Source organism: Tripterygium wilfordii, chromosome 1, assembly GCF_013401445.1.
Source record: "Tripterygium wilfordii isolate XIE 37 chromosome 1, ASM1340144v1, whole genome shotgun sequence".
Lineage (NCBI taxonomy): Eukaryota > Viridiplantae > Streptophyta > Magnoliopsida > Celastrales > Celastraceae > Tripterygium > Tripterygium wilfordii.
The window spans coordinates 214,001-239,677 of NC_052232.1; the positions used below are offsets into that span (position 1 = coordinate 214,001).

The 25,677-nt window shown below is 36.7% G+C and overlaps 4 protein-coding genes across 7 annotated transcripts; 2 read left to right on the top strand and 2 right to left on the bottom strand.

The window, feature by feature from the left end:
• Nucleotides 1-344: 344 nt before the first annotated feature.
• Nucleotides 345-6,416, bottom strand: LOC120012333 (galactokinase-like). Its single transcript, XM_038863740.1, has 13 exons — nucleotides 6,194-6,416; nucleotides 5,790-5,974; nucleotides 5,662-5,708; nucleotides 5,256-5,350; nucleotides 5,056-5,138; nucleotides 4,241-4,309; nucleotides 3,491-3,676; nucleotides 2,702-2,836; nucleotides 2,425-2,559; nucleotides 2,172-2,242; nucleotides 1,346-1,423; nucleotides 735-876; nucleotides 345-646 (listed from the first exon to the last, which is right to left on the bottom strand). Exons 1-13 carry the CDS (start codon nucleotides 6,354-6,356, stop codon nucleotides 536-538), a joined length of 1,500 nt encoding a protein of 499 aa, XP_038719668.1. The 5' UTR covers nucleotides 6,357-6,416; the 3' UTR covers nucleotides 345-535.
• Nucleotides 6,417-7,717: 1,301 nt separating this feature from the next.
• LOC120002552 (GPN-loop GTPase QQT2-like) lies at nucleotides 7,718-12,297 on the bottom strand. Of its 3 annotated transcripts, none has more exons than XM_038851429.1 (7): nucleotides 11,351-11,481; nucleotides 10,822-10,927; nucleotides 10,434-10,545; nucleotides 10,102-10,328; nucleotides 9,223-9,513; nucleotides 8,330-8,535; nucleotides 7,718-8,205 (listed from the first exon to the last, which is right to left on the bottom strand). In XM_038851429.1, exons 2-7 carry the CDS (start codon nucleotides 10,915-10,917, stop codon nucleotides 7,926-7,928), a joined length of 1,212 nt encoding a protein of 403 aa, XP_038707357.1. In that variant the 5' UTR covers nucleotides 10,918-10,927; nucleotides 11,351-11,481; the 3' UTR covers nucleotides 7,718-7,925. The 3 variants fall into 3 exon arrangements, with proteins under 3 accessions (XP_038707357.1, XP_038707265.1, XP_038707304.1); XM_038851337.1 differs by lacking the exon at nucleotides 11,351-11,481 and adding an exon at nucleotides 12,003-12,297 and having other exon boundaries at nucleotides 7,730-8,205; XM_038851376.1 differs by lacking the exon at nucleotides 11,351-11,481 and adding an exon at nucleotides 11,992-12,297 and having other exon boundaries at nucleotides 7,730-8,205.
• A 3,745-nt stretch (nucleotides 12,298-16,042) lies between these two features.
• On the top strand, nucleotides 16,043-17,184 carry LOC120001149 (transcription factor bHLH147-like). Of its 2 annotated transcripts, none has more exons than XM_038849414.1 (2): nucleotides 16,043-16,198; nucleotides 16,348-17,184. In XM_038849414.1, the coding sequence occupies exon 2, from the start codon at nucleotides 16,396-16,398 to the stop codon at nucleotides 17,047-17,049; it is 654 nt and encodes a 217-aa protein (XP_038705342.1). In that variant the 5' UTR covers nucleotides 16,043-16,198; nucleotides 16,348-16,395; the 3' UTR covers nucleotides 17,050-17,184. The 2 variants fall into 2 exon arrangements, with proteins under 2 accessions (XP_038705342.1, XP_038705343.1); XM_038849415.1 differs by having other exon boundaries at nucleotides 16,047-16,198; nucleotides 16,352-17,184.
• A 4,450-nt stretch (nucleotides 17,185-21,634) lies between these two features.
• LOC120000642 (probable prefoldin subunit 3) lies at nucleotides 21,635-24,095 on the top strand. Its single transcript, XM_038848768.1, has 6 exons — nucleotides 21,635-21,850; nucleotides 21,944-22,001; nucleotides 22,166-22,237; nucleotides 23,213-23,332; nucleotides 23,423-23,524; nucleotides 23,642-24,095. The coding sequence occupies exons 1-6, from the start codon at nucleotides 21,714-21,716 to the stop codon at nucleotides 23,723-23,725; spliced, it is 573 nt and encodes a 190-aa protein (XP_038704696.1). The 5' UTR covers nucleotides 21,635-21,713; the 3' UTR covers nucleotides 23,726-24,095.
• The last annotated feature ends 1,582 nt before the right edge of the window (nucleotides 24,096-25,677 follow it).

Genomic DNA, 25,677 nt, shown 5'->3' on the forward strand with positions numbered 1-25,677 from the left:
TACTGGAATCCTACAGAGACAGAAAGCCCCACCCAAGTTTAATGAAATGAGCATCGGCCTGGCCTAGCCTAGTGTGAGAAACTGTGAATAGGCCCAAACCACCACCTCCACACGTGTGAGAGAGAGAGGTTTTAGAAACATGTACAGTACATTGAACAAGACAAATGAACAATTGCTAAAGAGATTTTTTATTATCTTCATTCTTCATAGGCATTTGATGCATTGTAGTTGTAGTTAGGGAGCTCAGTTGGCCCATCAAGATTGCGATAATGGATGTGGGTCTGTTGCCCATAACTCCGGTGGTTTGACCTCCATCAAAAAACCAATAATGCAATGACCCAATCTGAACATGGAGAGCCCATACTCACGTGCGCAGGCAAAATCTTATTATAGAATTCACTTCCGTCCCTTCGGAAAAATCAGATAAAAAAGACTTAAAAGAGAATTTGTGTTTGTTTCTTGACATAATAAAAGGAAGGTAAACAAATCTGATCCAGGACCGTGGAACTTTTATTTAATGGATACATAAGATGGACTAGAAATTGAAAATGGCAGCACCACTGGATGGCTTTGAAGCAAAAACATACAGGCCAAGATCCTTCTTATTGATCACTCCCTTGTCAATCCTTGTTTGGAAAAATTGCTCCTGCAAAAAGCATTCATATAAATGGTCAAACTACTAAATTGTTTTCGTAGCAAGGAACAAGAATCCAACAGTTCGAGTCTCCAAGTACCTTCAAATTATGGATGAACCGTGGAACAATACCTTCCTTCACCAAAGCCACAGCACAACCGCCCCATCCAGCTCCTGTAAGACGTGCACCTAGGGCACCATTATCGCGGCATATTTTCACTAGTTCTTCCAACTCTGGGCAGCTGCACACAGAACACAAAAGCAAGGAAACAAATTAGCATTAATAGGTAGAGACATTTTGTGAAATTAGCTCTGTTGATCATATGCTGTGCAGGCAAAGAGAAAGAAAATCTATTCATCCAGGAAAGTTAAAACCATAGCCAGACGTGTCTTTCTTTACTGCGCAAGCAATGTTTATCATAATATCGCTTTGTGAATGTAGAATAGTTTAGGCACAACTATACATGAATGCTTGCAAAAGCAACAGAAATGCATTAATCTTCAAAACCTGGAGTCTTCTCCAGGGGAGATACCCAAGAATGAAAAGCCCAACCAGTAACAATATGTTGAAAGTAAACAATACACGAACCTTACTACCTTAAGACATATAGCATTTCTATAACTTCTTCCAGTCACTTGCTAATAAAAACATCTTTTATGCAGTGAATCAAAACATAAATTACTTAAAACTGGACTTCTGAATGGTTTTACCTGCACTCATATAACACACTACAGCTGTAATGACTGTCGTTCATTAGCTCCCCCAGTTTCTTTAGCCTGTCCTCCTCACTGCAAAACAGTTATTCGAAAATCAATATCAAGAAAAGGGGGAAGAAAAGTAAAGAGGAAATAGACATAGCACCCTTAACCTTCAGCCTAGCTACAAAAAAGAGGTATTCGAAAATCAATATCAAGAAAAGGGGGAAGAAAAGGAAAGAGGAAACAGACATAGCACTCTTAACCTTCAGCCTAGCTACAAAAAGAGGTTATGAAGGGCCAGACTTTTTATCAAACAGCTAAATTCTTCCAACAAAATACGGAAGCTTCAGTGGCGGAGCAATGAAGCATAGTTAACAAGAATAAGAAATATTAAAAATTACAAATTACAAAACGTTATTTGGGTTAATAATGAAAATGAACAAGTGGCCCAAGATGTAAGCAGTTCCTGCTTTTAAAGCAAAAGAGATAGATTGCAAATCAATTTCATAACTCCTTTTGAAGTTTCTAATGGAACTCCCCTAGCCATCATCGTGAACTCTCGTCTGCCACAGCCTTGAAATAGAGCTTTCATAAGCTCCATCCTGAATGAGATGTCTAACAGGACATATAGCAAATTACGGTTCAAGACACATTATCACTCCATCTAAACAACACCAGTGCATGGCTTACACAAAGCCATAAGAGAAATTAGTCACTCTCGACATCCACTCATATCTAAAGCTACACTCTCAAATAGTCAAAAATATAGTTGGAAATATTAGTGCAAAAAGCACGGTCATACTATACAAGAAAAAACATAAATCATTGAAAGCCATGCCTTAAATTCGCTGATACTGCATCCTTGAAAGCATGTACCCGTTTGGCTTCGGAGTACACATGAGATGCTCTCTGGGAAAGGGATGCACATCAAAACAACAAAAAGTAAGTAAGTATAATAAGGACAGGGAAAACTAAGAGAAAAATTCAACAAAATTGAATCATAATTTATATGAGAAATGGCGAGAAGCAATTCTAGCAAATGGGCAATACACCAGTAAAAGTATTCCCAGAATATTAACAATAATAAGTACCTGGTATAATTTGAAGTGCTTGGCTGCTTTTAGCACATCCAAAGAAGTGGGTGAATAGCTAAATACTGATGGCAAATCTTCTTCTATGATTTTCTCAATATCCTCAGTCGTAAATGGTTCCTCCTTCAGAAATTCCTGTAGCAAAGATGAAAATTAGGAGTGCAAAAAATTGAGCTTCATATCACCAAAGTCTAAAATAATATATGGCCTGCTAGGTGTGAGTGTGACTAAAGAGAAAACAAAACAAAAAAATGGTGAAAACTTATTGGATTAATACCTTGACAGCAATTACGGGATCCGAAGAACCACGGCTGCTTGCAAATGATACGCACAGCCCCTCGACATCTGAAAGAGTTTTGACTTTTGATATTGCCTCCTGTGGTTTCATTCCCAACTTAATCCCAAGAACAATCTGAAAATATTTTCAGAAATTGCATGATCAGTGAATATGTAAAATGTAAGCCCTCCAATAATTCATACTACAATGTCGACTAGTTATAAGCAAATATCATATAGAAGCACTCAGCTAATCAAACATTCAATTGAATTAAAGACTTCAAATATTTTGGCTTGGACATGATAAGGTCATGTAAAGCATTGAAAGAAACTTGTATATTTGAGAATGAAAAAACAGACAGAATGGCATTTAAGGGCACCAAGGCAAGACTAATAAATTGCACCACAGAGAAAATTCGTGAGAATGTTCAATTTTCATAAGGTCTTCTGGACTCTTCTTTAAAAGGCTTTGAGGCAGTTAAAGGCCATGGGAGTCAATTCTAATTGAGCAATAAAAATATATTTCAATCCCATTTCTATTATACGTTTCTCTAGTTTAGTCAATCTATCATGAAAATACTCTTGATTAAAAGAAAATGTAGCCCCAGATGAGAAAAGAAACATAGTCATCAAAATGTGGTCAGGATATGTTTCAAACCTTCAAACATGAAACCCAAGGCCAAAGACCTCAAAAGTTAAAAATGAATACTAGGAACGTAATATGAAAACTGTCCTAGGATACACAAGCACAAGAAACTCCTCCACTGCATCTAAATGAAAATAAACTTACTGCTGCCAGTCGGCATTCAACAACTCTATTATTGTAATTTGTCGCAGCAGTAACAGCCTTTTGCGATTCTGCCAAGGAATGGGCTATTACAAAAGTTCCACCAGCAGGAAGTTGCACATCAGTTGCACGAATAGGGTTGAAGTCAATGAGCTCTGCAAACCCAGTCTTGGCCATAACAGAAATTGCCTATGAAGTGAAACAAGAAACGAGATATTATGATCAACAATCTAAATAACAATGGTCAATAGCCATTTCTTCAGAGTAGAAAAAATCAACATTGGTTGTATCCGTAGTGAGTCTCAATAAATATTTCAGCACAAAATGGAGAAGATGTAGAAACAGCAGAAACATAAATTATGTTCCAAGATTCTGCTTTCGATCAATCACCTAAACAGTATGGTACGATTCAGCTAAACAGGAACCCACACAGGTAATTATGTCATCAAGAAGTGAAAACAGAATGGAATCCATCAGCACAACTGAACAAAAAGACACCATATACATGAGAAAGAGCTTGACAACCAAAAGACATTCCAAAAAAAAAGGAATAACAGAAAAAACTAGCTCATTCAATATGGTATCAACACCATTACCTGTTTTCTTTCTAAACATCAAAGATAAATGTGCAAGACATAGTAACAGCAGAAAACATTTTAAAGTCAATAAAATATTGTCCTTGCCCATGAGGAAAAGAAACACTAGCCAACAACAACACATGCAGTTATAATTCCTCTGGGCATAAAGTATTACCTGGTCCATTCCACCAGACTGTGTTCCAATGTGGCGTTCGCACTCACACAAAATTTGGGCAATGTCTTTCTGTAAATGAGGAAATAACATTTAGCATTAAAAACGAAAAAAAGGTTAAGACATTAGTGTGCAACGTGCTAATGCCTAGAGGGCATGCAAATACTCACTTTTGTTAGTTCTTTCATGGAAAAGGGACACGATAAGACCAAAAAATAAAGATAAATGATAGAATTAAAATCATAATATCTATTAAGAGTACTAGTGTACACAAAAATAATAAATAATTAATACAAAAGTAGTATTAGATTGTCAAATACTTAATTCATATTAACTTTCTATGTGAACAAGGAACTTAAGTTCATACTTGAGGACCATGTCAACCATGATGCACAGTAACATACACTCCACTAGATTAAGATGCATCAAAAATTCCACAAATTATAGTGTTATAGTAATTCTGCATCTAGATATCTCGTCATATCCAACACACAAGAAAACATTATTCTTGTATATAAACAACCTCAGTTCAGTGTCATGGAAATAGCATGTCATAGAGCAAATGCAATCATGTTCTACTTGTCTAAATTCCTTGCTCCACTTTCAGAAGATATAGTATTTTCTACTTCATTAGAAGGCAGCAGAAGATCCAAATATCATTTCAAGCACAAATGCAAAAAGAATCATGCAGAAAACCTACAGAATTCACCATATTTTAGCCCAATGACAGTGATGCATTTCCCTCAAACTTGAAGACATCTAAGCAGCTCAAGGTACATAATGCATTATGTGGAGCAATAGTGAATTGATTGGTATACCTTTGGGAAGTTCGCATCAAATGCAGCCATTATAGCAATTGTAGAAGAACAAACAAAAGCTGAAGAGCTTGAGAGACCGGAACCTAGATTGGAGACACATAGCCGATATTATCCATTTAAAAGCATTACAAATTTACAATACTTAAGTAATTAGCGTTCCATGTTCTGTCAATTCACATTAAGATAAAGAAAATTCACACCTGTTGGTACTGTTCCATCAATAAGTACATCAAGTCCAACTGGCTCCCCAACATTCACTCCTTTGGACTTGGCATATTCATAATAACCTTTGTACCTAGAGAACACAAACCATCACTTACTACTGAAGAATAACTAAATACCATGCATCACCAACCGTGTTATTCAGTAAAGTAATCATCCAAATAAAGTAACAGCAACAGCAAAAAATTTCTGGAAACATTTTTTACCAACAGGCAACAATAGAAGACCGCTAGTAATTAAGTTTTCAATTCAAAACATGCTTCAGACCGGTGGCAATATGAGTTCTAGGCTATTTGACAAAAAGATGAATAGTAAACATTTAACACACTAACAAAGAAAGAAAAACTCCAATCACAATTGCACGAAGTCTAAGTAGGAACGAACCCACAGATGAAATAGTGGCCCCATCTGTGGTTCTTCAAGTCGATTTCCTGAACAATATGCAACAATGTCACGTACTTTAAGCATCTGATGATATAAAAGTAAGGAAACAATGTGATTAATCAATAAACCTGATCAGGATCGGCAGGGTAGGTACACATCATGTACTTATCACTGACATTCGCGATTCGCAGATGCTTTTCAGCCTCCCCTGCATCATGCTTACGAATTGCGATGATTGTGTCCGGCCTTATCGCCATTGGCAACACCGAGTATCCCTCATAGTCAATGTGCTCCCCGATCAAGTTCACTCGTCCTGCACTCAAAACAGAATAGACATGAACAACCATCAAATTCTTACATAGTTACACCTCTCCAGATCATCAACAATAATTCAAATCCACCAAAAAGAATATGAACAAGTATCTATTTATCATATTTTACTCTAAACATTATATTTATCCGGACGCGAGAAAAGAGATTCGATCCGGAATCATTAAAACAATCTGTGAAACGGAACGGATTTCAGACGGACCTGGAGATCGAGCAAATACGTCGGGAGGGTGACCGAAGAACTCGAGAAACTTGGACTTCAAATTATCGAAACGAGACTGAGCTTCCTCGAGGTGAGAATCGTGTCCGTAAACTGGTTCCAGGGATGAGTAAACTGGAATTGGTAGGTCTTCGTGCTTTGCCATGTTTGATCTCTCGTCTCGGTGATCTCCAACTGATCTCTTGGTTGATACTCACAAGAAGACGCTTTCTGAACTGTTTGTTTAATATTTTAACGCCAAAAGTCGTAAATCTATTATTTTATTTTTTTAAAAAAATTCAACCCCATAAGTTTATGTTTATGTAAGTTTATGAATATAATATCAGATTCAGATGTTTATATAAATTTATGAACATTTATTTTATGAATGTATAATACTTTCATATATAGTATATAGTTTTCATTTGTTTGATAAAATATAGATTGGGATGGGAATTGATGCCTTGGCTTGACGTGATCAGTTAAACCATTTTTTTTTATTGTGCATTATGATTTCTACAAAGAACGAAATTACTTGGAAATTTTCTATATCAATCAAATCCCTTTTCATCTTCTATCTAGATCCGGCCCACCCTCCTCCTTGAAAGTCCAAATTGGTGAGATATTGATACTTTGATAGTACTAATACAAGCCAACTAGGAGTTTTTTAAAAACAAAAATAATGAATTAAACGATTCAAAGCCCATTATTTTAAAAAGAAGAAGAAGAAGAAGAAGAGGAGTAATAAATGGCAGAAGAATCAATAAGAATGCAACAAGCAACAGCCCAAAAAACAAAGATTCTGACCTGAAGCATCGGCGCCACGTGGTCCACATTTGTCATCTTCTAGTTTTTTTCCCCAAAAAAGGAATAGCACCAAGGGACCAGGTTGTTGTCGTCTTGTAGGTTTTAAGGGAAGGAGGATGAATTGGTCAATTGGATTATTCAGACCACAAACAGAGGAAAGCTTTTGGATTCCCTTGTCAAGTTGTTTGTTATCACAATCACAGGCCCAGAATATGACAAATTAAATTAAATTAAATAGTGGATTTGGCTTCGAATCAAAGTATCTTCTCTTTTATTCATATCCCACCCAACCAACAAAGATCAAACGTTAATTCACGTCCAATGCTGACTCTGTATCAGCTCAGCTGTCCCCACTTCAATCAATGTTAATTCATGTCAATTGCTGACTGTGTATTAGCTCAGCTACCCACTTCAATCAATAGCTACATCACCTGTCACTTCAGCCCAAACTCTCACATTTTCCACAAGAAAAAAACCCAAACCAACGCCTTTCCTTCCCCCTCCCAGAAAAAGACTTGGCATGGATACCTCACGCTCAATCACCTTTTAACAAAAATAAAACCAAAATTTCTTCAAGGTTTGGATGGTGGCATGCCAATAAATGGTACTAATGTTGTTTCCTAGTTACCTAAAAAACCATTCTTCCATATAATATAATATAATCACGTAAGTAAAGATGTTGAATTTGTGCCCATCCACTATCCTGCAACAAGTGTAAAATAATGCACAGGATCACGAAGTAAGTATTTCAAAAGTTGCATAGAGCAAAGCAGGTCTTTAGACCCCATAAATTAGTGCAGGGCAACAACCATAAAACAAATATCAACTTTCTCTAGAATAGTATCACTTGGCTATTCCAAAAAAAAAAAAAAAAAAAAAAAACACCGATACAAGGTTTGGTTTCAACAAATTCAAGCAAGCACAAAGGCTACAAATGGAATCTGGTGACCTCTTCATCATCACCATCTATTAAATCCTCATCTCCATCTTCACTGGACCTCTCATAATCGTCATCATCCTCATCTTGGTCTTCAATTTCCTCATCCATCACGTCCTCACTCCTGGCTTCTTTGTCCTTCAAACCAGTGTTCAAGACCACTGTTTCTCCACCGGATTTTTCCATATCCTTCCTCAACTTCTCCATGTTCTCCTTCCTGCGTTCATCCTCCAGACGTTGCTTCTCCACCCGTCTCTTATCAAGATCAGCCCTACACAAATAATGTACAAGAACCAAATAGAAAAAAGGAGAAGATAAGCGGGTGAAAGAAGTGAGATTTTGATAGTTTGAATTAAGCATCAAGATGAAAGAATCGAACACAAGCTAGGACATACTTGTAGGTTTCCAAGTACTCCTCAGCACTTGCTTCAATAGCCTTAAAGAAGTCCCCAACTCCAGCACCAGACACCGCAGAGACTCCTACTGATCGCAAATTCTTATAGAACTCGTCCAGTGCAAGACAAAGGCTTTGACTTAAAGTTGACATATAGGAATGATCTGAGCTTATAGCAGCTTGAAATGCTTCAAAATCTTCCATCCACTGCATCCAAAAAAAGTTCTCAAGACAAGGATATATATATATATATATATAAACTAAAACACATGCACAACTTAATTTTAACTCATTTTAAATAGGTAAAGCCCAATGATAATTTTCAAATCCCATAACGCAGAAGCAGCATCAAATAAAACAGTCTTTTGAATGGAAGGTTGTAAAGCAGCTTTACAGGTGTTGAAGAAGAGTCCCCAAACAAAAATCTATGCATTGGAGCAAATGATAACAATAAAAAGAGGCTCAAATCTCAGTTCATTTCTGATGCAACAAAGTTAAGCTTAAATAGTATCGCACTATCTAGATGCCACGAGAAGTACAGACCAATTTTTGAACTGACATCCAGATTATAAATGTTATGACAAGTAAAAAGAGCACTGCCTACCAATGATCCAAACTGCAATTATAATGAAATTGAGAGATGTAAAAGAACAGAGTTGTGTTCTAACTGTTAACATCCCTAAAGCGATGAAACTTCTAAATCATCTGTGACACATGACATTCAGGAAGTATGCAATTAGAATAATTGAGAAAATTGAAATTAACCATTTTCTTCCCAAATTTATAGATCATCATACCATCATAAATCACACATAATACAAAGTATAACAAATGGAAGTAAGGAACAAGACACTAAAATTTGTTCAAATATAGTCTACCTTAAAGAAATTTTACCTCTAAAGCAAACTGATGCTGAGTAACATCAGTTTTGTTAAATGCCAAAATAATTGGCAACCGCGTCTTGTAGAGTATGCTACAGGCGTAAAGCATATTGCTCATGAAAGTAACGGGGTTTGCAGAACGAGGAGTATCAACTACATAAGTCACTACAGTGGGAAAAGTTGAAGCAAAAGCTTCAGTAATAATTGCTCCAGAAGCAGACCAAGTAAATATTTCAATCTGGCCAGGTGTGTCCACGAGAACATAATCAAGCTGATCTGCTCGCCTCTCGATAACAGAAATAACCTACATGGAATCATAAGGATTAGGATCCATGAAAAAGTGTAAAGACAAAAAAGAATCTTTTTCTTTTGGTTGGTTAGTAAAATTGTGCACCCAAGCGGGATTAAACATAGTATTCATCCTCCACACCATCTTGTGGGAAGAGGAGATGCAACTAGGCATCAAGGACATTCGTGGAACAGAAACAAGTCATGAGTTTAAAAATTGTTGCAAGACGCTAGCATTAACAAGAAGGTAGTTAAAGACATTTCGTGGCCATAGAGTAACCACATCTAAAAAAGCCCTTTTAAGAGTGAACGAACTCACACTTGAGCCATAAAGAAACAAAACCAGAAAGAAAAACTAATAATTAATAAACTGAATGCCCACCACCAATACAAGAATGCCATACAACTTGAATTTCATGACAGTGACAATGAAATATTTTCCCCGCATCAGAAAACTGTATCGTATAAAAGATCTCTAACTAGCTCAGCCATTCATACAAGTCACAGCATTTCATGACAGATAAGCAGTGAAGCCAGTACTCAGTAGTATACTAGTATGAATCCGATGATGCTAAAATAAATCTCCTAAGACATTAAGTTATACCTCGTCAAATTTTGTAGCGAACAAGTTCAGAGATGTCAAAATTCCACCATTTGGTCCGAGGTTAAATTGCTTCATTACTTCCTTGTACCGGACAGTGTCTCTTATATCGATGTTTGCACCAAATGGGAGAGTCATCACAGCAGGGTCAAGGTTAACTATGTATCCCCGCAAATTTGAAGCTTGCGCATGGCAATACAGCCGATGAAGAAATGTTGTTTTTCCACTCCCTAAATGAAATTGTTAGAGCTCTAAAATCTTGCTTTCTAAAGAAAGCATTATTTTGTAAATCATAATTTGCCCTGCAAAAAGAATTAGCATATATTATAAAATACCTGCCATTCCAATGACAACAATAATGACTGGTTTTCTCTTGAAGTTTGTTGACGATTCAATATGCATCTTCTCCATTGATTCAGTAACCTCCTCTTTTTCTTTACCTTTTTCCTGTAGAAAAAATATAAATAAAACGAAGCCCAGTTTGGAAAAGTTAAAAGAATCTTAAATTACAAATCATCAGTCCTAAAATAGAAAATAAAAGCCCAAAGTTGATCAATTCCATCACAACTATTTATGTTATATCAGGAAATAAGCCAGGAACAACAGCATATCAAAAATAACATCTCCATTGCAATTCATTTTGCTTGCTTGTCTCAGCAACTTGATGGACTAAAAAGCAAAACAAAGATGAAGATAGGGAGGGAAAAAAGGCAGAGTTTATACCTTTGACACCAATGCATCATCAGAATCAACCTGCATTGAAGTACCCTCCTCAGCAGACTTCATATTCAGATTACGGACATCCGGATCAGAACTCATTTCAGTGAAACTGCAAAATAAGAATTATCAGGCAACAACAGCCTCACTTCCTGATCTAATAAATACACTAGGTATCAATTTACATGAAACAATTTACAAATGCAGTTTTGGGTTGATTCCAAGGGAGAGTCTAAACAGAAGCTTATGAAGTAAAAAACAGTAATCAACAAACCACAGTACAAGTGTACAACCATAATTTTTATTTAAGAAAAAAAAAACTTTGTCAGTTCATAAAACACAAATTCAGGAAAGAAAAAGGGTTAGAACTCCTTTCAGATTAACAACACACTTAAACATGGATCATCCACTCTCTTTTTAAAAAAAAAAAACCTCGACTAAATCTCATAAACCTGCCAAAACCCAGAAGCCCAAACGCGTAACACTGAGCAAACGGTGTAATAGAGAGAGAACGGAAGAGAGTCTCGAGATGAACCTTCTTTTTTGCTTGAACTTGATAATCCAGAGCAGAAAGGCGATGGAAGAGTGCTTCTTCTGCTCTAACAGTCGTCTAGAAGGTTTCAGAGGAAAAGGTCTGTGAGACTCAAAGAGGGTTTCTAGGGTTACCAATTACCTTTGCAATCAGAATACTAGCGTTACGTTTGTCATCGGAATACCATTAATTGGATTTACAATTTTTTAACTGCGGTCAAATACTGGTAATGAGATTACATAGCATCTCTGTTTTATCTCAGAAAGTTGAGACTGGCAAAGAATCCTTCCCCGCTGGTCAATTTGTTTCCAATCTTGTTTCCGTTAATAATTTTCCATTTGTTTCCAATCTTATTTTCTTTCCTAGTAAAAATAATCAAATATGAAAAAATCAAATATAAATACAATACATGAATGCAAGTTGAATACATTAATCAAAAATATGAATCAGTACTCCAGAATTCCACAACCTGTCACTCCAGTACAGTACCATTACTCCACAATTCCACGCATCCACAACACTTTATCATTCTATAATGGGAGTGTCGAACAATTAAAATAAATAACAATGAATAATTGATACGAAAGATTAATTAATACTTTTCTAGGGTTGGCCGGCTAAGAGAGACAGAGATGAGAGATTACTTTTAACTTACCAGCTGTAAGCCGCAAGCTTAGCTAGCAATGAATCATCGAATGGTGCTGAGTCTGTGTCGATTTAGGGCTGGGAGCAGTGGGAGTGTCAAACACAACGAACACGAAAGTGTCGCTTTAGGGCTGGGACCAGTGGGAGACTGGGAGTGTGGAACACGAACAGGATCTGGCCGTTTGCGTTTGTGTCAATTTAGGGCTAGGAGTGGGAGCAGCAGTGGGACTGTCGATTTAGGGCTGGAAGAGAAAGAGTGGGAGGGCAGGAGACCGTGTGCTTGTACAGCTGTGTCAGTTGCCGTTTTCACGTTTTGTTTTGTAAGTGTTTTTTTCTTTTATTTTATGAAATTGTTTTGTAAGTTATGTTTTAATGTTTTTCAGTAAATAAAATACTGGAGCACTACACATCCCAATAAAATATATCTCAAATGCCTCTCAATCTATATGACAATGACACATCACCATTTGATATGAAAAGTATGACATTTGTTATTTTTTTAGACAAAAATATCTTTCTTTTTTGATTTAATTTCTTTTACTATCAATGCTGACATCATCTTATGACATAACTGTTTTTCACTTTTTATTTTTTTAAACAAAAACTTAAAACATTTTATCTATTAAAATACAATCAAAAAAAATTATATATTCGGAATCAACATGTAAAACTTTTTCCAACAAGATCCATTGTCGATATGTTTTATCGAATCGTTATTAATTGCATTATTTTCAAAAACAATGCAATTACACTATTTCATTATCATATTGTAATTACATTATTTTTTAGTTACACCGATTTTTATTACATTGTTTTATTGCTATTACATTGTTTTTGTATAACTACATTGTTTTAGAGTGTAATAATCTAGAAAATTAAAAAAATATGTAATTAAATTACTTTTCATTATCAGACTATAATTACATTGTTTTTGAATTACACATACTATAATTACATTATTTTTGAATTATTCAGATAATAATTACATCATTTTTTTAATTACATGTAATAACATTCTTTAACTATAAAAAATAATGTAATAAAAGCATGGAATAGTTAAAAACAATGTACAAAAAAAAAAAGAAGCAATAATAGGTTGTACTCTTGCTGCAACTTTCTAATTGTACTTTAGCCTTCCCTCCCACAGCTACCTTCGTCCAACCATACCCAGTATCCACTTTTTGTTTTGCAGCTCTCCACCACTCACAGCTTCAATCAACGTCGTCATCTTCTTTTTCTTCCCATCCGCTTCCAGCCTCCTCCATTGCGGCAGCACCCAGAGACCGACCAATTTCCTCCTCCACCGCCACAACACCCACAGCACTGGAGACCACGTCCTGGTCAAAATCTACTTCTGATAGTTGTTACGGCCAAAGAAAGGTTGGGTTAGGTGCTCCTCATCTCGGGGAGTCCAACGCTGGTGACGACGTGCAGAGGAGACGCCGGAGGTGGTCGGATAGGCCGTTTGAAGAAGCGGAGGGCCGGGACTTTGTAGGCTTTTTCCCGCGAAATCCTTGGTCGTTGTTTTCAGTGGAGGGCTGGGAAGCTTCCCTCTGGCCTGGCGCTTCGTTTGGGACCAGCGGTAGGGTGAACCATGACTGGATGGCGAAGAGGCCATAGTTGGCCGTGAGGGGAGGCGTGCGAGGAGGAGGGAGAAGAGATAGGGAAGAGAGAGAAATGATAGAGGAAGAAGAGGGAAAGAAAGCAAGGACAAGGACATGTGGGGAAATAATTTAAAAAATTTAATTAATGCCATGCTGGCATGTACAATTAGGATGCCACATAGACTGGTATACTGTTGAGATGTAAATTTACTGGGATATATAGCTTTTCGAATAAAATAAGTAATTAACATTTAACAAATTTATACTTAACTTAATAGTATTAACTATTTATAATTTATATATTTTTTTAAATAATCTGTTTGTCTATAATTTTCGGTCAACCGACTTTAATGAATTTTAAAAACCATCAACCGACCCACGTATAGATGGGTCGGATAATATTATCCTTCCGACTATATGGGTCGGTTGATGGTTTATTATCGACTGGTCAGTAATAAGTCGGTTGGCCGGTAAAACCGACCTAGTCTCAACCCTAGTCAGAATGTTGTCTATTAATGTAGTTTATATATGGTAGACATTAATTTCGCATGTGTTAATGTGTACTTACAATCACAATTCACACATGGAGTAGTCTTATTGAATGCATATATGCCACACATAAATAGTGTACTAATTAAGTGTGCTTGGCTTGAATATGACTCTTAAGATACAAATGTTGTGATGGTATAAATTTTGTTGAGCATGGAATGAAAGGATAGTGTTGGTAGTATCATTTTGTCGCCCTTTTCAACCTTAGCTAGTTAGGTTGTATATTTTTGAACCTTAAACCAAAATATTACGAGGTCGGCCTCATCGAACATATATTTGTTAGTTTCTTCATGCATGTCTCACAAAGACAGGAGACCAGGAGAGGCAATCAGTGTTTTTATTAGATTATGTGAACAATATTATTCTACGTGTTTTTTTTTTTTTTTTGTTGTCCCCAAAGTGAATTCAGCTAGCTAGAGACACATGGTACCATGATTTTGAAGAGAATTAATAAGGAATAGGTCCATCCATGATTAGTACTATAATTTAAATAGAACCAACCCAGCAAATCATGGAGAAAAAAGGAACATTCATGTTGCTTGTTTGAAAATTGGCATATTACAGCGTCTTTGTTGGTGGGAAGGGCTCATATGTATACAGTGTTATATCATATATATATATAACTTTATTATGTGTTGATAAGTATGATCATATATATTATTGGTGCAAATAAAAAATGGAGAGTTGGGGACAATACATATAGCAGGAAATGTGGAGCATAACTGGCCACACCTCACATTAAAAAAGGAGGGAAACTCCAAACATCCTTGAACAAATACAAATTAATACAAGAACAAAACAAAACCCCAATAGAAGAAGAGAGAAAGAGGTGAGGTGCCAGTGAGACAACCCACATTGTAGTTTTGTTTATTGTTCCTTTTCTTGATCATCACCTGGCTGGCTGGCTCCAATAATCAATGGACGGAATTTAAAAATTAAAAAAAAAAAAGTTTTCTTTTAGGTCCAATTTGAAATTAATTTCCACCCTAGCTAGCTATTACACTTTATCAACATGCACATGCATGCTCCATCCATGCCTTTTGCTTTAATTTTTATTCGTCTTTCAGTGGCTGAAAGGTCGATGCCGCCCCGCCCGATTGCCAATTTTTGGGTTGAACCTGTCGACTATCCATTCATCGGATTTTAATTCTCTATTTGGAGTTTGAGAAATTTAGGCTTTATTATCTGCCACTGAAACACATGATCGTCCATATATTTCTCTACAATTGTACGTATTTTTGGAGTAACAAGCCCCAACTTTAGCTAGCGATATATATATGTCTTTGTTTGACAAGCTAGATATTACATCACATGTCTCTTCTCAATAGTATACATGTTTTTTGGTAGCTCATCGATCTAAATCATCACCACAGCTTGCAAACTGATTAGGCATAATAAGCTTAATTAACTGGCTTTCATGTCAAAACTCTCTCTCATGTCTCCAAATAAATAATCTCTCATGTCTTAATTATATTTGTAATAGTCCATCAATTATCTCTGTGGATGCATCGGTTTACTCTCAAGACTTTATTTAATACAATACGAGTTTTCAATGTAAGAGGAGTTGATTAAGCTTTGTTTATAAACCCACTCGGATGAATTATTTCAGATTCATATGAGATTTTTAGTCTGGATACATCTTATCTTATGTTACGACAACCTCAAATAAATACCATATGTTGCAAATATGCAATATTAGGACATAAATAATAATATTAAACAAACAATCATAAAAGAACAAGACAAAGAGTAGTAGTAGTAGAACAGGAACAGTACAGTAACGGCTACGGAGAGACGGAGAGTCGGGGACGATTCATAAAAAACCGTTTAACTAACCTAACCAACCCACCAAAGTAAACGCACAGCTTCATCCACAAAAAGCAATAAATGAAGTTTTTATGCTCTCTCTTGATTCCTTTATAACCACCCCCCACTCTCCTCCTCTCCTTTCCTCTCTCACCCTTCAACGCCCCATCAACCTCCGTTCCGTTCATCCTCTTCTTCCACAGATCCACACACCTCTCACGATATTCACTCGATCGTATCTCAAAAGGTAACTTATCTTTATCTTAAGCTCCGGGATTCTAGATTTAAATTCTTGCGTTTCGAATATCGATAATAGCGGTTCGATGATTTGAATCTCAATTTTTCTTTTTCTTTTTTCCTGGTTTTATTGAATTGATTTGATTTCATTCTATAAAGGCAGCCTGCGAGAACAGCGAATCGTTGAATCTTGTGATTTCTAATTGGATGGCGTCATCTCTGATCTCCAACTCCGTAACGAACTCTAACGCGGTGGTTGATCGCTCAAAAAGGAAAAAGAAGAAGAAATCGCTGGCGCAAGCCAGGGACCAGGACCAAAACGACCATGCCAAGTGGAAAACAGAGAAGCAACGGCAAATCTACTCTTCGAAGCTTCTACAGGCCTTGAGCCGGGTCCGGCTTAGTCCTCCTTCTCCATCGGTGCCGCGTCAAGCTCGAGCTGTGCGAGAAGCTGCCGATAGAGCGTTGGCGGTTGCGGCGAAGGGGAGGACCAGGTGGAGCCGAGCGATACTGAAGAGCCGGCTGAAACTAAAGTTTAGGAAGCAACAGCAACACCACCAGAAGAGACAGCAGAGAGTAATTGCAGCTGCGTCTGGTAGTACCCGGTCAAAGAAGCCAAGAGTGAGCGTGTTCAGTTTGAAAGGCAAGAGTTTACCGGCTGTACAGAGGAAAGTCAAGGTACTAGGTCTTTTAGTCCCTGGTTGCCGGAAACAGCCCTTGCCGGTCATTCTAGAGGAGGCCACAGATTATATCGCAGCGTTGGAGATGCAGGTCCGAGCCATGAGCGCTATAGCTGATTTGTTATCAGGCTCTGGATCCATCTCTGCCGCTGCCTCTGCCTCTGCTCCTCCGCCGAGCTGATGAGTCGGATATTTAATTATTCTTATTTTTTTCCCCGTAATTTTTAAATCCCTCTCTTGTCTTGCAAGTAATTTCTTGTTAAATACGTGTCTTTCTCTATTTTTGAAGGAATTTTATCTTACGAAGCCTGAATACGAATATATATATATATATATATAATTAATCATGTTTTAAATATATCATGGAATAATCCAGAGAAGTCTCTGCATTCTGTAGTATATGCCATGAAAACTGACATGGCAGATGTATGAGTGATATAGTTTTTGGCGTTAATTCTGTGTTTTGTCTACCCGATCGACGGTGGAGGATGATTGTGTAGCCTTTCATCTCATCATCAGATGTTGATAAGGCATGCATCGTGATTTGCTGGTCCTACTGTCAACTGTTGATGGGCTAATTTACATGGTTTCAGCTGTTGCAATGACATTGGCCTTGAAAAGAAAAAGAAAAAAGGGGCATTAAGCTATAGTGATGTCCCATTTGGGTTAATGTCACCACAAATGAATCAAATTTGGGCACATGTAACTCATTCAAAGGACCTATGGGGTGTTCGTTCCCTATAACTTGGCCCTTCATATGGGAGGGAGGTCCTGCCTTGAAGCCACGTTGAGCTGACAACTGCCTACTGTGTTAATTCAACAGCCGACCCAAATATGGTGACACCGGTGCTTGGTGTTTCATCACTCTTTATCTATTAGAAAAAAGCAATTTTAGTTTCTACTTTACTAGTTGGATTGAAAATTGAAAAGTTATTATGAGGGCTTAAAAGGAGAGAGTTATCAATTGGGGGGGGGTCATCTTCACTTGTACTTGCTTGAATAGAAGGCATGGTTAATGAGAGAAGAGGACAGTAAAAAAAAAAAAAAAATTCATCCAGAATTGCAGACTTTTATCCGACATTGGAATGGATTGGAGTGGAATTGAATTGAAATCCAGTTTGACAAACCGAGTCTAGTCTATTTTGATTGAAGTTGTACAGACTACAGCTAAAGGGATCGGATGAAGGTAAAAGTCTCTTGGTTGGAGAGGGAGGGGAGGGGAGGGGGGGAATTCCAAGGAGAATGCAAAAGAGACACTTTTGAGCTGTCAACATCCAATCACTCCTCACCATTTTGACAAAGATTCATCAACGGTTATAGCCAGCCCACTCCACTCCACTCCACTCCACTCACAAAGCTACCTCTTTGCTGCTTCTCACTCGTGGCACCCACTTCTAACGCACATGTTACAATCATATTTCACGTATTTTATTGGATGAAAAGAATGTTTTTGTGAATTCAATTCCCTGCCTATCTGTCATTAATAATTTTAGATTTACTCCTCAAATGAAAAGTATATAAACCCTGTTTGGTTTCTTTTTAATCAAATTTTCACTTACTTGGGTTTTGGTTAATTATATGAGATCTACTTTTGATTTGAGGCTTCAATTGCTTGAAGAGAGAGAGAGATGATGATTACATATTGATGGAAATTGAATATGGTTGTTGAGGTCTAAAGAGTACTCAACAACGCAAACTTCCTTGACACAAAATCAAAGCTAACCTTAATCCACCACCCCTAATCTCCATGGATTATATTGAGATAACAGCTTCTGATCATTCTCCCCCGTTTTATGTTTCAATCTGTAATTGACGAAATATATAGCAGCTAGCAATAGCATACTCCAATCCATATTATTAATATATTATGACGACCTCCTTGAAAATAAATAGCCAACTAATTAATTATAATATTATAATTAGTCAGACTAATTAAATTGAGGATGATTAGACATATTCCATCGAAAAAGATAATGATAAAAAAAAAAAAAAAGTGACAAGTTCAAGTAGGGCATTGTTGTTGTCGGCTCCATTCAGCATCAAATCATTAGTGCCAGGCATGTGGGCTTGCACAATGTTTGGCTTCTTTCATATCTGCTGCTACTTAACATCATCACCTCACCCAACCCAACCCAACCCATCCCATGCCCATCTTAATTTTTGCTTTAAAATTATTAATTAATTAGTCCATTTAACTTATGAAACAATAATTGAGGTTTTGTTCTGACAATATTGTTTAATTAAATTAAAGTATTCTATTTTTTAATCAGCCTTAAACAAGTGGCATTGGTTTTAGTTTCTTATATATTCTTTAATCAAGAGTGATAGTTTGTCTTAGCGTGCTAGTTGTAACTTTTTTGAGGTGGAGAAATATAGGTACAGATTATTTATCATCTTTTATATGACCTTATCTTATTCTTTTCTTACCTAATAGATTCCGGAGGGGGAAAAATAAAATATATATATATATATATATACACGTATTTACTTAGTATTTACTTAATATGATATTAAAAGAACCAATTAACTTTGTATCCTTATACCATCGCACATGTATTAAAAATATTGAGCACGATATTTTTTCAACCTCTAATTACTTTTAATATCATACTCGAATCAATATAAATTTAAATTCAAGTAATCAGACCCGGTGTGGACATAAGAACAAAATCATTGCTCTCATATGACATGTCACCACATACTCCGACACCACACACACATATATGCATACACATGAGTGTTGCTTTGATTTAGGTGGAGCACCCACGTGAATCCGAGATAAAGAACAACAAAAATATATTAGTAACTTTAAGTAATTTCAAATCACATGGAGGGGTCATGTTTTTGTTCCATGGAACTCCAAGAAAAACAAACATTGTGTGTGTATATATATATAACACTCCTGTAAACTTTAATATTTACCGAACTCCAATAATCTCAATCATTGAATCTGACCAACGATTTAGATTAGAATTGATAAAAAAAAAATAAAAAAATTTCAAAAATTGATGAAATTACTTATGAGTTTTAAGATGGATATTCATATATACAATCATACGAATTGAAATGGGCATATGTTGTCTTTGACAAATTGTATGTAAAATAAACCGAAAGCTTGCTCATATTGAGTAATGAAAGACTAAAAAGAGTTTCAGGATAGGTTATCTTCTAGCTCCACAACTAATCAAACCACCCCCCCTCCCCAATACATTTTCTAGCAATCTATCTGCTTTGCCTATATATGTTTGTATATATGCATATAAACTAAGGATGCTACCCAGAAGAAAAAAAAAACCTTAAAAAATAGATTCACCAAGTACAGAAGAAATCTTATATAACCAATAGCAGCGATCAGCATTGTTCCACATTCTAGCATATTCTGTTCTGAAAGAGAAAACACACATACATTTGGCTCATTATAGCTAAACAATGTACCAGAAAAAGAGAGTTCAACTCTTATTTCTTAAGAAACCAACATGTGAAAAAAGAATATCCAATTAACGGGGGACCATACATAGGCAATGCAATTATAAGTCACTTTTCACATTTCAATTGTGTCTTAGGGTAGGTAGTACATTAGTACTATATTTTCTCATTACACTGTCCAGTATATTTATGTGTCTGATCTGAATAGTAATATGTCATGTCGTTGTCCTTTCAAAATAATATATATATATATATATTTATATAAATAATTCAAGAGAACCAATAGAAATTTTTTTAAGTGTCGGATAAATATGAATTATGGGGTTATTAATTGGCATTCTAATTAGAGGGCCTGCTGCAAAACAATGCTCCAATGAAAATGATTAGTGTTTCGGTTTGTTTATGGTGTGATTTCAAAGTTTGTCCACTGACTTTGATAGTATTCACATGTTCGAATGAAGAACGGGGACATTAATGTAATTTGACACTTGAAATATCCTAAGACTTGCCATTAGCCCTTCTTTTTTCTTTTTTTTTAAGTATTTAATTTCACATTCCTCTTTTTCCCAAGTGGGTGTGATTATTGAATTGGGCATATCTCATATTTGGTTTTCTTTTCTTTAAAGTGATTATTATAGGGTAGACTAGGTAGGATTATGTTTGCCCCAATCAATCCCAATTATTGATTAGGCAAACCCCATTTGGCTCCCACTTCATAAACGAATGTGTTGAACTATGATTTCCATTGGAAACTAGTATTTCGATATGGGTGTTTGTTTGGGAGTTACTATGGTATTGTACTGTGAATTCTAAAACTATGGTACACCTCCCAAAACCCATTTGAGTTCCCTCAATTCCACCTGTTTTACTTTTAGCGTTACTTTTTGTCCAGTGCCAAATAACACTTAACAGCTGCGTCTGACTATTGGGCCTACCACATATTTCCAGCATTAGAATTGGACATCATTTAAGGCCCAATATGTCAAAAGCATACTTGGGCTGTTTGTCTGTCCATATAGAAATTAGAAAGACTACGGCCTTGGATCCCTTATTTTGGCCCATTTAAACTGCACATACAATGGACTTGGATTCGCTATTTAGATAAAGATTGCCAGCTGCGCCTGACTAAGCCCAGAACAATTTGGCCCATTAAGGATCAGAATGCTCAAGAACACTTAAAAGGCCTGTCCATACTGGGAAGATCACGGGCTTGGATTAGCTATTTAGACTTTCGAGGGCATCTGAATGAAGCCCATGGAAATTTGGCCCATTCATCTCGGCCTGCAGATTCTTCACGGACGTCGTCGTATTTGTTTCCAGAACTAGAAGTATCAAAGGAATCAAAAGGTCACAGGGACACTCAGACATTCCCCTATTGTTCTCCCTCAAACTGAGTCACCGATCGGGAGAGCGAGATAGATGGCATCAGCATCGTCGTCAGAGACAATGACGGAGAGGCGAGGAATTCCTGCAGCTCAATTTGTGGAGGATGTAGAAACCTATCTCTCTCAATCTGGCCTCGATGCCAACTCCGCTCTCTCATTCCTCCAAGAAAGGTACTTTCTCTTGAACTTTAATCTCTGAGCACAACTTCTGAAACTTTTAGTAAATTTTTTCGTGTCGAAGTTTATTTCTGTGATCTGGTGCAGACTACAGCAGTATAAGTTCGTGGAGATGAAGCTTCTCGCGCAGCAAAGGGATCTTCAGGTTCTCATCAGTGGTTACTGTGATTTCTTTTCATCCTATTTACTATGCCTACTGAGATTCTGTTGATTTAATTGGAAAAATATACTAATCTACATGTAAAATTTTTTTCCAGCACCAGTCGTAAATTTCTTAGCTTTAAAAATGATACATGCTGTGGTTTTCAGGCAAAGATCCCTGATATTGAGAAGTGCGTTAATGTAGTTGCCACCTTACAAACTAAGAAGGGTACTGATGAGGTTCGTTTTCTTGTGTTTCTTGTACTAGGCATTTTTTGTTAGTTGAGAAGAGCTTATACCTTTATCTTAAATTACATAATATTGTGACTTAGTTTCTAAATTAGTTGATAGCATTGGTTGTATGCAAGCTAATTAATGTTTATATACTGTTTTCATGCCATCCTTTTGAATGATTTGCTATATGTCTATTAAACTGGTGAGGGACAGGTTCTTAGTTTAGCCGGGACATTGTTTATATAGCTATAGCTAATTGATGTTGCCTGCCCATAAGAATGCAGGTGTAACCCTCGATGTAGTTTATAGTTGATGGTTGTGCTACATGTAATTTATGTTGATTGCACTATTACTTCTGGTTACCAGTTTATGCCATATCTTATAGTATTATGGCCTTCATCATAACTTGAAGTGAGCATACGGCATACCTATTGTAGGCTTAAAATGGGCTTAATCAACATGTTTCTCATTCTCAATTAAAAATCACAGTGAAATTTGTGATCTTTGAGAGCCATTTGATCAGTGATCTATGTTGTATTAAAAATTAAATTTGAGAGGAACCAACATAAACCATAGTCTTTCTGCCTAAATAGAATGCCTTTTATTCACTGGTATCCCAACACGGGGATTTTGGTGTGCCATTTACTTTTTCCTTACAAATCATAATAAGGCTAATTGCCAATTTTCCTCTGTCTGTCTTGGGACATACATTACTGAAAAGCTTAGGCACAGTGAGTATCAATTTGCTTCATATATGTCATTACGTAGGAGTTACTCGAAGTGCGCTCTTGGAACGATTAGCTTCAACGTATGGGCTCCAATAATTCTACATATCCTTATTGACTATTTCTAGGTCTTTAGAACCTTGATTAATTCTTCAACCAATGTTTTTATTTTGCAATGAGCTTAAGCAAATAACTAGGTGGTCCTTCATTGTGTAAATGAAACTAAGTTCTTCATTTGCTCTATATTTTAATTCAGGAACTTATTGCTGATTTTGAAGTCTCTGAAGGCATATTTTCACGGGCACGCATTGAGGATAATGATTCAGTATGTTTATGGCTGGGAGCAAATGTTATGTTGGAGTATTCGTCTGAAGAGGTTTTCACTTTTACTCTCATATACTCTTGGGCACAATATATTCTGCTTCAATGATGCAAGAATAAGTTCTTCTGTGACTCTATGGTGCAGGCCACTACTCTTCTTCAGAAAAATTTAGAAAATGCAAAAGCAAGTCTAGAAGTTCTTATTGCTGATTTACAATTCTTGAGAGATCAGGTGACAATAACTCAGGTATTTTTAGTCTATGTTCAATGATGTTGAAACACTTAATCTGGATTCTGGAGATTGGAGAATGCATTATTACATGAGTTATGGGGTGCTTTTAGTTATTTAATTTCTCTTACACAGGTTACTATTGCTCGTCTATACAATTGGGAGGTTCACCAACGCAGATTGAGACAAGCTGCTACTGCTGCTGCTCCGAAAGACTAGTGAAATATCACCTCTTCCCCAGCTTCAGAGGTAGCATTTAGCCATCTAGTTTGTTTAAGTGAGTTTATGGTCTTTTCTATTTTCTGGAGAACTACATTTTACTTCAGAGTCCTCTCCATAACTGCACTTAGGCCCAGATTTTGGTTTATATGGTACTTCCTTGCTGTAGAATTGTTCATTTACTAGTACCAGCGTTGGATAGATGATATAACTTACGGATTTGAGTTGACGTGTATTGATGTGCGATTTCTGGGCTGATGTATGTATTTGATGGTATGTAAAGCCATGGCATTTTACTATTTTGTTCATTTATTCAATGTAGTTCCATTGGACGCTGTTTTGAAATTTGTTCCACTTGTGGTTAGCACTAGTTTAAAGTTGATACTTTCTAAACTTTGGATTAGTGGAAATGATGGGACCCTGAGAGGGATTGGTGTGAAGGAGATATGTCGGTACAAGTTCCCACATGAATGAGAGTGGATATCACTGGTTCTCTCATGATGTCAGAACCATCTCTTCCTTTCCTAAAAATGGTTGTAGATCTGTAATTGTATTATTAAAATATGCAGTAGTTACTCTGAAATGACGTGATGTAATACTGCTTCCATGTTTGAAGGAAGCACTCCTCTGGAGTCTAGCCTGTGAATGAAGCAAAATTGTTGAGTGGCTAGGAAGTCTATTTTGGAACCAAATGGTTAAGAATGTGTAATTGTTACGCATTCCAAAGTTTATATTCTTGATTTTGGTATGATAGTGGGTTGGTAATGATGGGTTTTGTTGAACATTGTTTTAGTTGGTTTTATATATGTGAATCTTGGTCGAATAGGCTGTTTCTTTACTGGGTTGCATTAGTTGGGGTTCCCACAATCCCGCATTGTGGTTTCCATATTATGTCGACACCTGAACTTTCATGTCCTATTTCATATAGGATAAGTGGTCTATGGATTTTTGTTGCTCTCCACGGCGCTTTCAGATTGCCAGTAGCCGTGGTAATACGGAGGATGCAAGCGTTAGCAGCGGGATTCGCAGTCATTATATTATTAATTAATGCTGTCATCTTCCAAGCACTGGTGTCAATGGACTATTAACACTTTTAACAGCGAGTCATTTATCGGTCGGCGAATCCTTTCCTGAATAATGTTGTGGGCGAATCCTCCTAAAATGGCTACAATTAAAAAGCTCCACTGCCTTTTTGTTGGATTATAATGACTTCAATACCATTACATATGCGACTTTCATATTCCAACTACTTTTGTCTGTTACATAGAAATATTCACATATACATACATTCAGTCATGCATATATGTCCATACATTTTATTACAGCATTTAGATTTTGGTAGTGATAGTTAGCCCAAATATTAGTAGCCCAAAGGAGCCCAATTACATGTGGCATGTTGACTCAGCTTATGACTGTACAAGTGAGAGAAAATTAAAATTCAAAAACTTGTTTCTATCTTATCTCATAGACCCCCACTCTCTCTCTATTTCTATATCACATTTCCTCTCTCTTATCTCACAGACTCCCATTCTCTCTCTCTCCTTCCCTCTCTTCTCCTCACGGAGAAAACAAGAATCGATCGTCCGACCACCGATCATGGTTGTCGATCCACCGATCTGAAAAGCCAGAACGCCATGACTCATCCACAACCATCATTTTCCGACAACAATCATCTATTTCTATGGAATCTCGTCTTGAAACCGCGACAAAAAGAAACTTTTGAAGCCCGATCCGGCCACTATAGGCCACCTCTTAGCGAACCACCACCACCTTTAGACTCGTCTTGTTGAGCTCTACTGGTTTCAGCCATTGAACGACCAGAATAGTCGCCGGAATAGTTATTCCATTGATTTCGTATGTCGTTCCTTTATTTTTTTTTCAGACATTTGGTTATTCAATTGATAAAAACCAATGTATTTAGTCATTCCAATGATTTGGATGCCATTCCGTTG

Coding starts and splice junctions, on each gene's coding strand:
- LOC120001149 (XM_038849414.1), top strand. CDS start 16,396: ATGGCGTCATCTCTGATCTCCAACTCCGTAACGAACTCTAACGCGGTG.
- LOC120012333 (XM_038863740.1), bottom strand. CDS start 6,356: ATGGCAAAGCACGAAGACCTACCAATTCCAGTTTACTCATCCCTGGAA. Junction 5,139..5,255: donor TGATGGAACAGTACCAACAG/GTGTGAATTTTC, acceptor TCTCCAATCTAG/GTTCCGGTCTCTCAAGCTCT. Junction 2,837..3,490: donor TTGAATGCCGACTGGCAGCA/GTAAGTTTATTT, acceptor AAATATTTTCAG/ATTGTTCTTGGGATTAAGTT.
- LOC120002552 (XM_038851429.1), bottom strand. CDS start 10,917: ATGAGTTCTGATCCGGATGTCCGTAATCTGAATATGAAGTCTGCTGAG. Junction 10,546..10,821: donor ATGATGCATTGGTGTCAAAG/GTATAAACTCTG, acceptor TTTTTTCTACAG/GAAAAAGGTAAAGAAAAAGA. Junction 8,206..8,329: donor GAGTACTTGGAAACCTACAA/GTATGTCCTAGC, acceptor TTATTTGTGTAG/GGCTGATCTTGATAAGAGAC.
- LOC120000642 (XM_038848768.1), top strand. CDS start 21,714: ATGGCATCAGCATCGTCGTCAGAGACAATGACGGAGAGGCGAGGAATT. Junction 22,002..22,165: donor CGCAGCAAAGGGATCTTCAG/GTTCTCATCAGT, acceptor TGTGGTTTTCAG/GCAAAGATCCCTGATATTGA. Junction 23,525..23,641: donor ATCAGGTGACAATAACTCAG/GTATTTTTAGTC, acceptor TCTCTTACACAG/GTTACTATTGCTCGTCTATA.